The following is an 18,794-nucleotide window of genomic DNA, read 5'->3' on the forward strand; positions in this document are numbered from 1 at the left end:
GTGCCCAAATTCACATTATACATATACAGATACTACTGAATCTTCCAAGTAAGTTCTTGGTATAAGGGAATTAAGTAAGATCATGGCATTATATTATTCATGTTTACCTTTCATTTATCTCAGTAGGATGTCACAGTAGTCCACAGTTAACTGCAAGTAATAAAATCACTATTGACAGTGTCTTATCTAGCAGTAGTGTAAGTCTTGATTCTTATTGAAAACAGATAGGTTTTCCAAAATATCCATGACATTTATATAATAACTATGTCACATCAATACTGTGCTTAAGTCTTGGACTTTTCATTGTTTTTGTAAGTAACTTCTTTTACATGGATATCAAGTTTTTAAAATGTCAAAAATAGATGCCTTTTTTCGTCTCTCAGAAGCATTATGTTCACCATTGCATGGAGACATTTTCTATCCTCCAAATCATTTGTCATTCTCCAATGGCTTTATTGTTTCGGTTTTATAGATTTACCATGAATTCTTCATTGTCTGGATATATGAATAATGAAGAAAAAAATCAATTGACAGTTATACTGTTAGATTATACTATTTCATCCTTTAGATAATAACAAAAGAGTGAGAAGATTAATAGTATTTTCTATGGATTCTTGGTCATGGTATTTAAGCAGTCTTGGTCTGTATTTAATAAAGGGTTCACAGATGATATTTTTGAGCATGGACTAGTGCAGGGGTCCTCAAATTTTTTAAACAGAGGGCCAGGTCACAGTCCCTCAAATGGTCGGAGGGCTGGATTATAATTTGAAAAAACATGAATGAATTCCTATGCACACTGCACGTATCTTATTTGTAGTGCAAAAAACACATAAAAATTTATTTATTTATTTATTTACTCTATTTCTATACCGCTCTTCTCAGCCCTTAGGCTCTTCTCAGCCCTTAGGCGACTCAAAGCGGTTTACATAATACAGATTATCACAAGACAGTATCAAAGCAAATTAAAACACATTATACATTCTACATAACAATCAATATCAAAAAACAATCATTATCCTAATCATAGCGCCTCAAAAACAATACAATAATTAAAATAAAGAACAATTTTAACCAATATAAACTTATTAGTATTTCAATGTGGTCCTGCTTTTGGCTGATGAGATAGGATTGTTGTTGTTGTTGTTGTTGTTGTTGTTGTGTGCTTTTAAGTAATTTCAGACTTAGGTTAAGCCTGAGCGAGGTAAATGACCTTGGAGGGCCGTATCCGACCCTCGGGCCTTAGTTTGAGGACCCCTGGACTAGTGAATGAGAAGCTTTTTTCCATCCAAAGAGCAGAAGTTACCAGTATAGCTAGATGTAAAGTCATGTTATGTTGTACTACTCAGCTAATAAAATCTAACTAGCTGACCAGTAACCAGTTAACTAACACTGTATAGTCCTAAGTAGCTAAGATGGCCACAGGGCAGCTAAACCGTCCAAGTTTGGGTCGGCAAAAACCTACTTAGAATTCCTCTTACTTCGGTTGACATTTATGTCAACATTGTGTCTATAGCTTTGGACTGGAGGAGATTTGGAGCTTGGATAACTCAACTCTTTTGGGGTGCTCCTTTCTTGTCCCCATTTTCACTATTTTGGTGAGTCGGGAAGGATGTAGTTCATGGATGGCATCTGGGACCCCATTCCCATTTATTCAAAATTCCTAAAGCACCCCTTTTTAGGATGTGTGTATATAATTTTACTACACTTTTATGCCCAAGAGGGGCCTTTTTTCAGCAGGAAGTGAGTAAATTTAACTTCCAGGTCATTTACTTTCAGTGGGGGAAAACACCCTTTGGGGCCATAAAATAGTACAAAAAGAACCGTAAATGCAGTGAAATTGCTCAAGGAGATGATGCGGGGTGGAGGGCGGGGGGAGCTCAGTAGTATGATGTTACTTAGAGAAGTAAATGGCTTTCTTGGGAGTAAATTGATGTCACTACAAATTGTGGGACAAAATGATAAACTTTAATAATTTTATTTCATACACATATTTTGTTTCATTTTTTCTTAACAGAAAAATGTTTTGGGGTTTATTGATATATTCCATTTATAAGCCTTAATCTGCTACTTTCATTCCTTGTGCCAACATCAGGGAAGGGATGTATTTGCTCATCTCTTCCCTTATCCCTAGTTCTTATGCCCAACATATATTTTCTTTTCCTCTACCATCAGGACAGAATTCAGTGAAGAAAAACAATTTTCCAGGTGTCTCTCCTTAAATAAATACTTGCTAATTCTGTAGTGGTAACAATTGCTCAAATAAAATAAAATAAAATAAATGCATTACTGTTTATTGAGACCTGGTCAATTAGGCTGCTCTTGCTACATAAAATGGCTCAAGGAAAGGACTTCCCTATTTGACTCCTTCCTTTAAAAGCTGCACAAGACAAAGAGGATGATAGACTGACTTTATCAAGACTTCTAAGGTGAAAGTTCATATAAGCTTAGATAGTTCAGCCTGACAGTCTGTTCTGCAGCTTAGCGTTTGACATGGTGGATGTAACAAGGTTTGACAGAGAGGTGAAAGGCTTCTGTAATGTTACCAGCTGCCTTTAGAAATCCAATATATTTCGCATAATCCTCCCTGCCCCCATCTTTCCTTATACTAGAATCATGCCATTGAATCCAATAGTTCATTTGAGCTCATCACTGTACATTTTCTTTCATAACGGCAAATGCCAGAATGCCTTGAAACATGAAAAAAATATTTTTGCAATAAATGCATGTTAGTATTCCAGAATGTAACATTTCACAAGTAAACATTTCTAATAATGAGCACAAAGATCATTTTTATCCTCATATCATTTAAGAAAACAATGTATGAAATATAAGATGTTCATTTATATAACAGTGCCAGAAAAGTATCATAAGTAGAATTACATATATTATCTTCTGTACACCACTTTTCATGCCCCCTGGTGGCACAGCAGGTTAAACTACTGAGCTGCTGATCTTGCTGACTGAAATGTTGGTGGTTCAAATCTGAGTGGGGTGAGCTCCCACTGTTAGCTCCAGCTTCTGCCAACCTAGCAGTTCGAAAACATGCAAATGTGAATAGATCAATAGGTACCGCTTCTGTGGGAAAGTAACAGTGCTCCATGCAGTCATGCAGGTCACATGACCTTGGAAGGGTCTATGGACAATGTCAGTTCTTCAGCTTAGAAATTGAGATGAGCACCACTCCCCAGAGTCGGACACAACTAAACTTAATGTCAGGGGAAAATTTTACCTTTATCTTTACATCACTTCTCATGGAATTAATTATTTAATATACTCATGTATAAGTCAATCTCATGTATAAAACTGAAGGTTTTAAGGCCAAAATTATATATTTCGATGTGGATTGTAATAGGAACTGTGTATAACTTGAGAGTCATTCCTAGCTACCAACCACCATTTTCCTGTCCAGGCATTGAAAAAGTCCAGAAGTGGTGTCACAGTAGAGAGAGTAATGGAGTTGGTGCTCCTTTTAGGTTCTCCAGGGATAGATTAAGCACTGGTCTTCTGCCACTCTGCTCAGAGAAAGGAACATTTTTTGATAAAAGCTAAGTACAAACATTGACCCATGTACAAGTCGACCCAGGTTTTGGGGGTTGGTTTTTGACTAAAATTTCTAGACTTACACATAAGTATATAAGTTATGTGTATTAATAAGATCTTATTAGTTCTGTGCATTTCCAGTGTATATTTACTTCTGATCCAATGATATTTTGGGTACAAGGGAGAGAACCTTCTCTTCTGTGGCTCCCCGACTCTGGAACTCATTGCCCGGTGAGATTAGGAAAGCCCCTACCTTAGAAACCTTTAAAAAGAATCTCAAGTCTTGGCTCTGCTGCTGCGCTTTTGGAGAGTAGCCACACAAGCTTTAGCTATTGCCCCCCCCCCCTCAACATTTTGACCTAGGAGTACCCCCCTTGTACAGAGGTATGTTTATTACACTGTTTCTCTATGAGTTCCCTCATGCAAATAATCTGCTCCTTTTATCTCACCATGAGTTTTTTAAACCATTTTATTGCACATGTAGCCCACTGTCAATTATGTTGTTTATTGCTTTCCTATGCTTTGTGTATATTGTTTATTTTATGTATATGCTTTGTACTTTATTGCGATGTTGTTTATTTTATTGTAATTTGTATTGTATTTTATTGTAATTCATTGTTTGGGCTTGGCCTCATGTGAGCTGCCCTGAGTCCCAGTTGGGGGAGATGGTGGCAGGGTACAAATAAAGTATTATTATTATTATTATTACTATTATTACTATTATTATTACTACTACTACTACTACTATTAAAGCAAGTTGAAAGAGATTCTAATGTACGCATTACTTTATAGGAACTTCCCAAGTTTCTTCCAGATCTTGCTGCCACAGATGCCGATCTTCCATGGAACAGGTCTAAAAACCGTTTTCCAAACATCAAACCCTGTATGTACTATTTATTCTTTTCTCTAACTCTCTATTTGTGAAATGCATCTTGAGCTTTTAGTTCTACTTTGGTGTTTAAATGAGGTGAGGTGGCTCTCAGTGCAAACCGGAGCTTGTACATAACTCATCAACATTTCTTACTGTAAACTCTATTGAGTTTTTCATATTTTATTAAAAGTTATTTTTGATTATCATGTGCTTTTCTCTCACACATATTAAGCTAGTGCTATATGAAATTGTAGCTTGAATCCTGTCCTCCCAAGTCTCTTAATTTGGCAATCAGTCCTAATTAATCCTTTGCCATTTCACTTTTTCAGTTACTTTTTAAAAATTTCCCATTTCATTCCCTGCCCCCTTTTCTTCAGCTTTCTTCAATGGCTGCAAATGGAAATCAGCATGCAAAGGTAGTTTGCACTCAAGTTACCAAAGAGGGAGAGGAGAAGAAAGAAGTTTCCCAGTAGGCTTAGTCAAAAGCAAACTGCTATAGACTCTCCCAGTTTGTTTTTCCCCATTAATTACTTTTGATATCTTGACCACACTTTGATGTTGCATTTTTCAGTTATCATCTGTGAAGTTTCAGAAAATATGGTGTTAGTTCCAATTAGAGCAGAACTATTGTATCAATGGGATTTACTTACATGCTGATTCATTATTTAACTAATTGGTCCATATAACCTTTAAATAATTCACTTTGTAACTTAATGAACATCTATTAGTGTAGTGAAAAAATATAATGTGTGTGTGTGTGTGTGCTATGTATATGTAAAATCCATTATTTTTATGTTCCGTTTCCCTTGGAACACAGTCATGCATTCATAAGGATACTTGTAAATAGACTTTGTAAGACTTCCACTAAAGATCAGAGTGAATATATGGTAACTTGTAAGTCCGGGATAGATATTATCACAGGAGACAGAAGTCTGCCTCTCTGTAGTTTAACACTGCTTCATTTTTCACTTAATAAGACAAGAATTGCCATTATTATTTTAAGCATTAACTGTGATGTGAGATGGGGGGCATAGCATTCCTCTGTTAATGTAGCCACATTCTGTGCTATTAATTTTTTGTAACAGCTGCTCCTGTTATCTTCAGTGGGTTCAGGGCATAGCCTTTATTCTGTTTACCAATACTAAATCTTAGTGTTTATTGTAGATTTTTGATATAACTTGGATTGATGCACTAACAGAATTGCCACTTTTGAAAGGCCTAATCTAGTATTTTCCCTAGCGAGAGTGGGTGCATTGAAATTAAAGGGATACATTAGTCATTACTAACCTGTTGATTGCAGTGGATATACTCTAACATTGGATTTAGTCTGAGATGGGAATTATGCAGGCCTTTATAAATTGTTAAATTGTGATGTTCAGCAATCTTCACCAATGGTTCTGACAGCTTGAGTTGCTATGAGTTATCACCCAGCAATGTCTGGAAGACTAAGTGATATCCATATTAGACTTAAACCACTACATTTATTTTAAGACATGAATTTACAATCTATATCAGAACATCTCAGAAAGTAGTGGTTTGAGTGTTAGACTATGGCTCTGAGGACCAGGGTTCAAATCATCATTTGACCATGGGAACCCACTGGGTGATTTTGTGTCACACATTCTTAACCACAGATAATCCCATTATAGTTTGCCTTCGTGTCACAATTAGTTGGAAATGACTTGAAGGTCCACCACAACAAATACCTTCAGTACTACCACTGTTATGCAGATGACACCCAGCTCTACTACTCCTTTCCATCTAAAGTCAAGGAAGCTGTCCTGACCCTAAACCAGTGTCTGTCATCAGTAATGGGCTGGATGAAGGAAAACAAATTGAAACTTTATCCAGATGAGACAGAAGTACTCCTGGGGGAGTTAGAGAAGAACAATCAGGAGTTATTACTTAATAAAGGCTGTACATAGATGAATGAAACAAAAGCATCACAAACCTTTAATTCTATGAAGATAGCTGTAGCAGGGATCTATTAATAGTAGAACTGCTTCTGTCAGTGGAACCAAGATGGGAATACTCCCTCCTCTCTTCAACAGCAGTTCTTCCCCACAATTGTCTGTAGAGGGCTTAAAACCCCCTAAGAGCTAGATTTTAGGCTACAGAAAAGACTGTAGAGGCAAATGGGAAGGGAAGAAAGCTCTGACATGACAGGAGGAACCTGCCTATCCAATATTGGATATAGAAATATGATTGCCATAAACTATTACACTATAACACCACAATACTGCTTTACTTCTATATCTATCAGTCTAATCTGTCAAAGTGATTTGTTTTATCTTCTTAACTAGTACTTTGAAATAAGTAATTGCCTTGCTTTTATTTCTACTGCAGATAACAACAACCGAGTTAAGTTAATGCCTGATGCAAGTATACCTGGATCTGATTACATCAACGCCAGCTATGTTTCTGTAAGTTTTGAATCAATTGTAATTGGTATCACATTTTCCTTGTTTTTAATCTTCTTAAAAAGAAATGTAGTTTATATAATAATTTATCTTGTATTATTTCTTCTGTTGGTTCATGACATAGTTTTACAATTCTAGTCCTAATTTTATATTCACGTATATCAAGTTAATGCTGTTTGGTTGGATATCCTGGCTTATGTGGCTTGAACTTTTTTAATTAATTCAACTTCTGCTGGTTATTGATGCATGCCAAACCTTAGTATAGGTATCTGAAGCCCAAATACTCCATTGTCTTTGCTATAGACTGAGTGATCAGAATCTGAAGATTAAAAAAATCATATATATATTTGTGTGTGTGTGTGCGTGTGTGTGTGTGTGTGTGTGTTTGCTATAATCTCCATAATACTACTTTATTGTAGTGGTGGGATTACACACTCCTATAAGGCAATAGGCTATCCTATTATTAATATAACTGGCCTATGGCTTATTTTTTATATCTTAGGAACATAAAGCAATATCTAGTAGCTGCAATCAATATATCTATTTAACTAACATATCATTATAAAAATTGATTATTGTTTCAGATTTGACACTTTCTGTTACTTTTATATGTGTATTCTCTTATAAGTGTCCTATGTCAATTTATTGTGTTCCTTCTGCAGTTCCTTTTTATTGTGGTGAGAAGACTAGGTCATTTTCTATGTTTTGAGTAGAGCACTATAATAAAATCAATGTAGGAGAAAATGGTGCAATTCAAAACCATTAGCATACATTCTCTGCATTTGACTTTTGCTGTTATTGACTCTACAGAAGATATTCCAGGGTTTATTCACACTGGAGAATGATTAGTCCTTGATGGAATTAAACTCACGTCAAGTAAAAATCTAGATACTTACAGGTCAAGTAATTCACAGCTGTTTATTGGTCATCTGATACTTAATATACAGAACAGGTGGCTTGGAAAAGCTGTGTTAATCCTTTCTATAGCAAGAATGAGGTGAGGGACTGTAACTTTGCAAAGCAAAACTTTATATTTGCTATGTGCATTTTATTCCATTAGGATGTTGAACTACATAGACTTACATTCATATCCAATTACCTTTTATTCTTAAAATTGACTGAACAATTAACAAAAGGAAGCATCGTAATAACAGTGCCAGTCTTCCTTCATAACACAGTTTATGTCACATCTATTTTCAAGTATTTATAGAATCAAGGAAGAAGAGTCATACAGACAGTATTGTAGGGTCGGGGCTATTTGAATATGGGTACATATGTTGCATGCATAAACGTGTTGGTCTTCTGTATCCACAGATACAGAAGACCAACGGATACAAATACAGTTGGTCTTCTGTATCCACGGATTCCACATTTTTAAAAATCCTCAAAGTAAACCTTGATTTTACCATTTATATAAGAAATACCATTTTACTAGGTCATTGCATAAGATGGGTCTTGAGCATCCATGAGTTTTAAAATCCATGGTGCTTCCTAGAACAAAACCCCAGAAGATGTCAAGGGCGCACTCTATCTGTATATATGGTTTTAGATTCCTGTGTCTTAGTGGTAGTATTCTACAAGGTTTGTTTCTGAAATTCAGATATAAGTGTTGCTCTTTGTTTAGTCAAATTTATCAAGACACAAGAGAAAAATATCAACAGTGTTGGAAGGACATCAGAATGTTTGCAAAAAATTTATTTTCTAAAAGAAACCAATAACTGAATATATTTGAGGGCAATAGACTGTTGAGTGTTTGCTAGTGAAAAATTCAGAAAATTCAGAGGACCTGGAGGAAGGATTGAAAGTACTCTCACAAAGGGCACAAGTATCCAACTGGAAGTCTGTAAAGAAACACTCACTTCTACAAAAATGGTTGCATGTCTCACATGTGTATGATTAAATACCCTTATTGGTAAACATGCTGGTGTCCTTAGTTACCGGTAATTATGATAAATGCTCACTTGGAAATTTGCTAAAGGTTCAAGACTGCTGTTAAGTGGAAATAGACCCGGGGAAAATGCATTATTGCTCTACCTCCAAATTTAGCAACCAAAATTATAGATTTTGTCCAGACTCTTCAAATACCAAAATGCATTTTATGGTTCATTTTTTTTTTACTGTTCAGTGGTCAAAGCCCTAAAGATCAATGCCCTTGGCTTCCACCTATCTTTAGCACTTTCTTTCTGAATGCCAATGGCAATAAACTAAATTTTCAGATTAAGTAACATTCTGGAGGTCCTTATATACTAAAGAGGAACATTTTTGTTAAGAGTATAGTTATGTAAAGCTTTGATTTCAAATGATGGAATTAATTAACGGGTGCAATTGTTTTCTTTATTGATATTTATTAATATCATTTTGCTCCATAGGGCTATTTATGTCCAAATGAATTTATTGCTACCCAAGGACCGCTACCAGGGACAGTAGGAGATTTCTGGAGAATGGTATGGGAAACACGAGCAAAAACCCTTGTTATGCTCTCTCAGTGTTTTGAAAAAGGACGAGTAAGTTATTCAGATGAAAACTGTGCTTTATAACAACTAATTATGCATCAAATAAACTTGCATGTGATCTTTTTTATGATTCATGTTGTTTCATCCTGATTGCAGATAAGATGTCATCAGTACTGGCCTGAAGACAATATACCAGTGACCGTTTTTGGAGATATAGTGATTACCAAATTAGTGGAAGATATTCAAATAGACTGGACTATAAGGGATTTGAAAATAGAAAGGGTAAGGATTCATCTAATTTTTTAAAAGAAATTTATGTATTTTATCACTTTATCACAGTTATTATTAGTAACAATTCTGTAAAATAAAAGAGATATCCTCATGTCTTAATTTGCCTTATTGCTGCTATGACACTTGTTGTATAACTCCAGTATACGATCCATCTGGCCCAAAAGACATACATAAATTTGTGGATGAGCTCACACCTACAAATTCATCACCCTCTGATTGAAACATTGAGTGATGACTTACTTGGATGAAGCAGTGGTCAGAGATGAAAAGTGCAGAAACAGCTTTTTATTGTCATCACTCAGGCTTAGAGCTTTCAGCAAAGGAGGCAGTTTGTGCATTCACCCAAAGGTTATTGAGTGTTATGCCACTGGGTAATGAGATACTAAATGGAATACATTCAGGTATGACTCCGTCTTGACAGCTGAATTTGGAGGTGTTTTTTGATTGACTACATGATATGACCACAACATATGAAACAAGTCCGGACTTTCTTAACATCTAGCTTGTAATATTTTTAGGAGGTGGATTATCTATTATTCCTAATGGCTTTTATTTCTCTATGATATCCTTAAGCTTTTTAACAAGTGCAAATGTATCTTACTGTCAGAAAAATCAATGGTTAACAATATTAATATTCCAACAATGTTCATTATTTTATCAGGGAAATTACATTATTTAATCATTATCTGTGTCCTTTTGTGCTAACTGATCAATAGAAAACTTCTTATATGGAACTTAGTAGAATGCAAAAAAACTGAACAGAATGCTTCTCAATTACCTCTCAGATTACAAAACCAATATTTTAATTTCTTTCTATTTGTCCTTGCAAGCATGGGGATTGCATGATGGTGCGTCAGTGTAACTTTACTGCCTGGCCAGAACATGGAGTACCTGAAACAAGTGCATCATTAGTCCATTTTGTAAAGCTAATCCGTGCCAGCCGAGCACATGACAGTACACCCATAGTTGTTCACTGCAGGTAAGCAAATCATGTTTTGCAATAGAAACATAACACTAAATCAAAGCATCAGTTTGTTAGAAACACAAACATAGTTTATCCAGTTTAGGCAACCTCATTAGTTAATTTGAGAACCGGTGATCATTAAGCTTATTGTTGATAGGGTCACGATAGCAGGAGGGGAAAACCGGGACATAGGAAAATGCTATAATTGCTCCTAAAGCAAAGAGACAGTCATTTCTTAAAACCATGGAAGTGTAGGAAATCTTGTTTCATATATGTGAGTCATCAATTGATGAAAAGCCAAAAGTTGGTCAAAAGTGTGGACTAGCAAATTAGGAAACACAATGGGATATCTGCAACTATGCCATTATAATAAAAAAAATTCATAAATATAAATAGGCATTTAACCAAAACATTCGGAGTCCATACAAGACAAACAAATTCTCACTATGTATAATATAGCATGTTTGAATGTTGGACCAAGTCTTCAAGAGATCTAACTTTCACTCCCTGTTCAGCCATGGAAACATGCTGGGTGGCATTTGGTTGGTCACATTACCTCAATATCAACTTGAAGGCACATAACAAAAGTGCTCCTGTTATTTTGATTGTATCATGTTATAGGAAGCTGGCGAATATGAAAGTCCTTATATAACAAAAGGTACCAGGGACAATCAGCATTATTCCAACTGTAATTCCATTTTACTGCAAATGTAATTATCTATCAGATACTTTAGAATTGGCATTCATGTTTAGATGCTTCATTCGTTCTTTGTAGTGCTGGAGTTGGAAGAACAGGTGTTTATGTTGCTCTTGACCATTTAACACAACATATAAATGACCATGACTTTGTGGACATCTATGGACTTGTAGCAGAGCTGAGAAGTGAAAGGATGTGTATGGTTCAGAATCTGGTAAGATGTTTAAAAACCTATGTTTTCTGTTAAAGTAATAATTTGCCTAAGAACATATCTACATTGTTAAGCTGTGTAAATCTGTATTCCAGTTATGTTGCTGTAGATAAGGTGTCAATAACCAGTCTCAAAAGTGACTACTACCTAAGCAGGTCTCGAGATGCCCCTAGACCTAAAGGAACTATTATGATTCCACTTCACTGCCAATTTGTAATTATCCTCTTATACTTTGCATTCAAGTAATAAAGAAGCTGAAATACGTAAACATGTAGTGGACTCAATCTAGAATACTCTAATGGAGAAAGCTAGCCTTGACTTCATCTGAGCACATGTCACTCCACAGGGGAGCTCCAGACATATAACATGTTTCTCCTGGATTCTCACACAGATCATGCTATCAATGCATTTTAGGACAGTATATTCTCTTGGATCAGGAACAATTTTGTTTTTGCAATAGCTTCTTTAAGGGAGAGGTGTCCTTGCCTTTCCAACTGATCCTTCCTGGTGGCAGCAATACAAAACTCCATTTGATTTTCAATACATCATTGTTGTTTGACTTCATCCTTCGATGGCAGGTGAATTGACTGGGATTCTTACCATCATTTTTATTGATCTAGTATTTCGCCTCATAGATCTGTTCAAATATGTAGTGTGTGGATTGTAGAATTCTGTTGCTTTTGTGAGTTCCAATCATGGAGAACAGTGCTGTGTTTCTTTGAAAGAGCAATTCTTTCCTGAGAGCAGGAAGTTGATTCAAAGTTACGGAAGCAAGAAGCATCATTTCATATCCTCTTCCAAGGACAAACAATAACTCAGAAACTCTTAGAAACTCATTAAGGATTCCCAAAGATGACAGATTTACTGTAAAAAATGCTCTTTTCCTAAAAGCAATCAATTAGATATTCCAAAACAGCTTCAAAATATTTTCCAGTTAGCAGCAGACTCTCCATCTATAAATAAACTAAGTTGAGTAACTTTTAATTTTCACGTTTTGTAGGCACAATACATTTTTTTGCACCAGTGTATTTTGGATTTATTGACAATCAAGAGGAGCAGCCAGCCTTTATGTTTTGTTAATTATTCAGTACTGCAAAAGATGGATTCTTTGGATGCCATGGAAGGTAAACAGATTATGTACCAAAGAAAAATATTTCTTAAAATGTCAGTTCCATATTTGACCTTACTGAAATAGCAGTTTTAGAAAACACCGTTTTTAAATGATTTTAAATTTTATGAATTTCAGTCTCATGGCAAAGTGTAATTAGTATTCATTGTTTGTAGACCAGTACTAACTATATTCAACTTCTCATCTTTACTGTTATGCTGTTCTCTCCTCAAATGCTGTCAATATCTATCAACAAAATCAACTCTTATCATACTAAAGATGTATAAAATGTTCAATTAATTTTGGATTTCTCTTCTCCCTTTGCCTGTTTATATTTAGCCAAATAATTACATTTTCCTTGGTACAAAAGAGCAAAAAGAAGTAGAACCTTCCTCTCTAGGACATCTCTTACTTTGAGTGTTATGACTTCCTATACTTTGGAGTTTTATTTTTCAGCATGGGCTCTTCTTTCTCTCCAAATCTATGCTGTCTTGTTTTCTCTGAGCACGATATGTTTCTTCCTAAATCATTTCAACTAGATTCCACTCAATTTAAGATTCAAAAGTAGGTCTTTCTTGATGTGGACTTCTCCCCTCTTGCCTCTGGCATTCTCATATTTTCATATTGTCCTCACTATGATCTTCACTCTTCTAGTTCTACCAGCCTTATCTTTCCAAATTTCTTCAACTTCTTCAAACATATCTATCCTTTCTCACCCATTTAGTAATGGGACACATCATTCATATAAAGTTTTCTTTAGGTCCTTTTGTGTCATCATTTTCTCCTCTTTTTTACCTTGTTTGCCTGATGTTCTCTCTTTCAAGTTTTAGATAGTTTTTTGGCCTGTGTGGCCATGTTCCAGAAGCATACTCTGCTGACATTTCACCTGCATCTATGGCAGGTATCCTCAGAAGCTGTGAGGTCTCAGGAGAGTATGCTTCTGGAACATGGCCATACAGCCCGAAAAATTTACAACAACCCTGTGATTCCAACCATGAAAACCTTTGACAATACATTAAGTTTTAGATAGTTAAACAATTATCCATCTTGTACTTTGCAAAACGTTTTTCATACATTTATGTTATTATCATACATAAAAATTAATAATACAATTATCAAAAAGCTGTCTTTCTCTATTTCACACACACATACAAAATTGAAACAACATCATAGCCTAATTGAGGCATCACATTCATGGAAATTCTCCCCACATAAAGTTCTGCCTAGTACCAATATTAATATTTTTCTCGGTGAAAGGAAATTATGTTTTATTTTACTATATTTGTAATATATTTTCACATATTTTCATATTCAAACATATTCTTAAGGGTTTTTTTTCTATGTTTTGCCTTATATTTGTTAAGTGCCTTAAGTAAGGGAAGTTTTTTTTAATCAACTGTAAGATGAGAAAAAAATAAAGCATAAGCTTTAAAAGGCCACAAATAAGATAAATCATACCACAGTGGTTGCAAAAAAAGATCACAGTAATGATGTTGTCCTTCCTTTGGTTATCTCAGATAATGTTATACATATTTACATTTAAAAATGAATTTGTATTAAATTATTACATGTAATTTGGTAAGAATTATATTTTAAAGTTTCAACTACTGTGTCTGTTTCTTTTGTAGGTGACGTGGAACTAGAATGGGAAGAAACCACCATGTAAATAAAGAGATGAAATGTCTGTCTTGAGAAACAAATGGAATTTTTCAACACCAGAGGCCAAAACATACCCCATTCTTACAACATTAACTAAAAGTAAAGAGTAATTTTTATAGAAAAAAGGAAAGGAAAAAAAGAAATTAGACTTTATACTCTATTTATATGCCTTCACAAATACTATAAATTATTAAATGACACTTTTGTACAGAGTGCAGTTGTTTCTATAATAAAATATTGTATACGTTGAGTGCAGTCCAGCAATAGTGAATCATGTATTAAGTTCTATCAACAGCATAATTAAATGAAATATTTCATTGGAGTGGTGGTATTTTCTGCTACTGATTTGATGCAGAACTAGACATTACAGGATACATTTATCTCTTAATGAGTCCCTATACTAGGAGAAAGGCAGAATAAAAATAAATAATAAATGAATGATGCATATATCACCTTTCTCCTATATGACCCATGAGATGTCATCAACATTCCTACATATTTGCATATACCAGCAGCAAACAATGTGAGTTGACAGAGAAATACAATATCCAGTACATTGATACCAGAATATAACTCTACTAGAAGCCGAATTATCCAATGATAATGGCAAATCAAGGACAAAGGATGTTTTTCTTCCCACAGTAGCTAGACTAATAAATATATGAAATGTGCTGCCGCTGTGGAGGCAAGGATTACTGATGTACATGTATAGCCTGTGCATATATACCTCAAGAAGATTTCAAATTCTACTTGATGATAAATTCGTGAAGAATACTTTACAAGGGCTAAAAGCAGGGATGTGGCTGTAAGGGTGGGAAGGGGGACATTGCCCTAAATAAGCATTCTGGTTCCTGCTGTCCCCAGATTGCTAGCATTCCAGAGAATGAAACATTGAAAATTATTTATATCTATGCTCAACTTATTTTTTTCTGGATATGGGCACACAACTTCCTTTCAGAAAAAGTTCTGAATATATTCCCTTTAATTCTAATAACCTATAATTGTGCCTTCAAATTAGCCAAATGTGATGTATAGCATTCATATTCCTCAGGTTTATAGGACTTTGAGTGTAAATTTGCAGTATTTTTTGTGATTGATTGTGAATAAAAACTGCCATGCCTAGACCTAACTTACATATGAAGGGATATGGTTGCTTAAAGTGGATGATTTCCAAGACTATCTCAACCTTCCCTTAAATGTATGCCCTTGTGTTTTGACTCTTTGTTTTATGAGAGTTGAAATATTATCTTATGATCCTGAACAGCTGAAAACTTGCCCTCTGACACGATGGAGAATTTTCAGCTTTCTTTTCCAGTACACAGTAGCCTTTCAGGGACACTTACGGCTATTTAAGCCAATGTGTGATGATGATGACGACCAGAATTTGTTCAATTTGTTGTTCTGTGTTGCAATGCGTGTGATAACTGTACATATGAAAGAATTTTTTAAAAAACAACAACAACACTCTGTCTTCCATTCCTATTGTTTTACTAAAACTGGAAAAAAATAAAGTTTTACATTTTATTATGCAATATAATTTGTAATATCAAATGCTTCTCTTCCTATATACAGCTTTCCATATCTGTGGTAAAGTGGGCACAATTCAAATTACAAAAATGCCACAAAGTTACACAGTCTCAAGGCAATAACCACGGAAGCAGCTCTTGGAGCACTAGTTTCTCTGCATCTTCATTTTTATTATTAAGAATAATGCTTGTAATTATGGATTTTTTAAAACAAAAGTTAGGAGACAGAAAGCAAAATTATGCACAACTTTACAACTATTTTATAAATAAGTCTTCATCTCATGGGCTCCAGAGCACAGGATCAGAACATAAAAATGGCATGGCAGTGTCAGCGTTTCACTTTTGAAATTCACCCTGAAAAAGATGTATGATGGTTCAAAACCTTCTGGGAGGTGCAGATATTATTTCTTTTTGAAATCTTAAACACACACAATGATCATTTATTTATTTATTTTCAAAATTTATTTCTGTATAAGAAACACTGCTTGAATATCAAGCAAAAAATGGGCACTAGAAATCATATCATATGAAAGCTGACTGGCACAACCTGGGGATGACAGCCAGACACAGTGAAGACATCTGCCCTTGTGCTTTGCTACTTTGCTGCTGAATACGCATGCCCAGAGTGGAATACATCTCACCATGTTAAAACAGTGGATGTGGCCCTTAATGAGACATGATGCATTATCACAGGATGTCTATGCCCAACATTGCTGGAAAAATTATACTATTTAGCTGGTATTTCACCACCTGACATCTGCCAGGAAGAAGCAGCCTGTAATGAAAGGACCAAGACATTGACATCTCCGACCCATCCTCTATTTGGATATCAGTCAGCAAACCAATGCCTTAAATCAAGAAACAGCTTCCCAAGACCTACAGAGATACTCGCAGGGACACCACAGCAAGCAAGAGTCCAAAAATTGCAGGCGAAAACCCAGAACCTCAAGCAGTGATGAGATACCTCCTGGGCACACAGAACATTGGGTGACGTGGAAGACACCATGAGATGCTAAAGCTAAACTTAAGAAATGAGGCTATCAAGTGGAGTCCACAACATGCGAGTGTGGAGAAGAGCAAACCATAGACCACCTACTACAATGCAACCTGAGCCCTGCCACATGCATAATGGAGCACCTCACAGTGACACCAGAGGCACTCCAAGTGGCCAGCTTCTGGTCAAAAGACATTTTGCATAATGCCAAGTTTTTAACTTTGTTTGTGTTTGTAAATACATTATAACTATACCCACAATTCATTTCAGACATGATAAATAAATACATGTATTTATTATCTTTATTTATATCTTACTTCTCTCACTCCTACAGAGACTCAAAATGACTTACAATAAAACCAATAAATACAACTTAAAACTTAAAAATATACTAACATCAAAATAGAATCAAATATTAATAACATTAAAAACAAACTTAAAATCCTTAAAATTGATTAAAATGAAAATGATTAAGAGATTATACACATCAACTGCTACTGCTAGATATAGTAGCATTCTTTCCTAGGCCTGGAATGTTTCTATAGAGATGAAGGAACCTCTCCACTTTGATGCTAGTAATGTAGGATTAAAATTTGGAAGAGCACAGAGCATGAAGCTCTGTTTCTCCTGGACTATATAGAGCTGTTGCATTCACCCTTAAAGAAACAAGTACAGGGGAGTTTATAGTAGCTGCTGCTACAGCAATTCCTGGACACAACAAAGCTGCCTTCAAGTCAACTTCAACTTATGGATACCTTCTCCTTGGCAATATTTCTTCAGGCTTGCAGTTTCCTTCATCCAAGGCTATTTTTTTTCATCCAAGGCTGTTTGTAATAATAATAAAAGATAATAATTTTTATTTGTAGCCCATCACCATCTCCCCAAAGGGACTCAGGGCAGCTTACAAAGCACTCCAAAGTGCTGCACATAAAAGAAGCAATACATAGAACATATGACTCACCCATGGTTTCATGGCTTAGTGGAAAATTGGGAGGGGGTCACAGTCCTATTCTGGGAGGGCAATAGCCTCATTTCCACAGCCTGCCTGTAACTCTCATGCCCTCACCCACCCATGGACAGGAAGGAGTGGGAACGAAATTCCAGAAAATGTCCAAATCTTTGGATATGCTTAAGAAATCTTTTGGGATCTCAGCCAAGAGCTTACATGGATATCACAAAATTTAAAATGCTTCAGAACCAAGAAGCCTAAAACAGATTTCAGTCTGGATGTAAGAGTGAACACCAGGCAAGGAATTAATGCACTGTGAACATTTCTTTTCTGGAGACCAACTGTACTGTAAAGTCCCCTGTCAGCCAGAATAACCGTTCTTTTTCATGTAGAACAGGAGGGAGAGGTGATGCACACAGCTGTTAATATTCTTCACAAGATGATTGATACATCTCCCGTTTCTTTGGGTTCATTTATTATACGTACATCTATTTTCAAGCATCTGATTGATTGTTTTGACAGGTTCCCATAGGTATTCCATTCAGGTATCTTTAGTCTTGCAACTGCAAGCTCATAATCTCACAAATTTTGTAATCTCAAGTGTGTCTGCATGCATTATTTTAACAAAGGCTGTCAAACCTGCAGGTAGATTAAGATGTAGCTAACAAAGACTGAAAGAAGTTGCCTATGTCTATATGGACAGGTGAAAAGTATTTATCCAGCTGTTTGGTATGAAGATTTTTGTATGTTCCACTCAGGCCTTTGACAACGGCATTTTTTTTTTTTACAAAACCTCTATGGATCCCTCATAGGTAGAATTTTAATCCGAAACTCAACTCTGAAATTTCATATATGTACTCTTGGCAAGTCTGTAGTCTTTCTCTAGTTTCTGAATCCATAAATGACATCAACTTAAATTAGATTGATTTTATGAGTCTGCCTTTGATTTACTATTCAGAGAATCCATGAACCTCCTCTATGAGAGCATCCATGAAGCTATGAAAATACTGATTATTGATAACAATATCATGGTATTATAAAGGAATTGTTTTTCTACTTTTTATTGAAAATTATTTTGGTCACATCACATCCCATCCAAGTTACTACCTAT

At 35.4% G+C, this 18,794-nt stretch overlaps 1 protein-coding gene across 1 annotated transcript in view; it reads left to right on the forward strand.

Moving 5' to 3' along the window:
- PTPRQ (protein tyrosine phosphatase receptor type Q) overlaps positions 1–14,536 on the forward strand; it is a 112,255-nt gene extending 97,719 nt beyond the window's left edge. The window contains exons 55-62 of the mRNA XM_067469117.1: positions 4,333–4,423; positions 6,758–6,834; positions 9,201–9,335; positions 9,441–9,566; positions 10,406–10,554; positions 11,315–11,450; positions 12,448–12,571; positions 14,184–14,536. Of these exons, the coding sequence (XP_067325218.1) occupies positions 4,333–4,423; positions 6,758–6,834; positions 9,201–9,335; positions 9,441–9,566; positions 10,406–10,554; positions 11,315–11,450; positions 12,448–12,571; positions 14,184–14,221 (876 nt within the window). The 3' untranslated portion in view covers positions 14,222–14,536. The remainder of the gene's footprint in view (positions 1–4,332; positions 4,424–6,757; positions 6,835–9,200; positions 9,336–9,440; positions 9,567–10,405; positions 10,555–11,314; positions 11,451–12,447; positions 12,572–14,183) is intronic.
- The last annotated feature ends 4,258 nt before the right edge of the window (positions 14,537–18,794 follow it).

This window comes from Anolis sagrei, chromosome 5 (genome assembly GCF_037176765.1).
Source record: "Anolis sagrei isolate rAnoSag1 chromosome 5, rAnoSag1.mat, whole genome shotgun sequence".
NCBI classification, from domain to species: Eukaryota; Metazoa; Chordata; class Lepidosauria; order Squamata; family Dactyloidae; genus Anolis; species Anolis sagrei.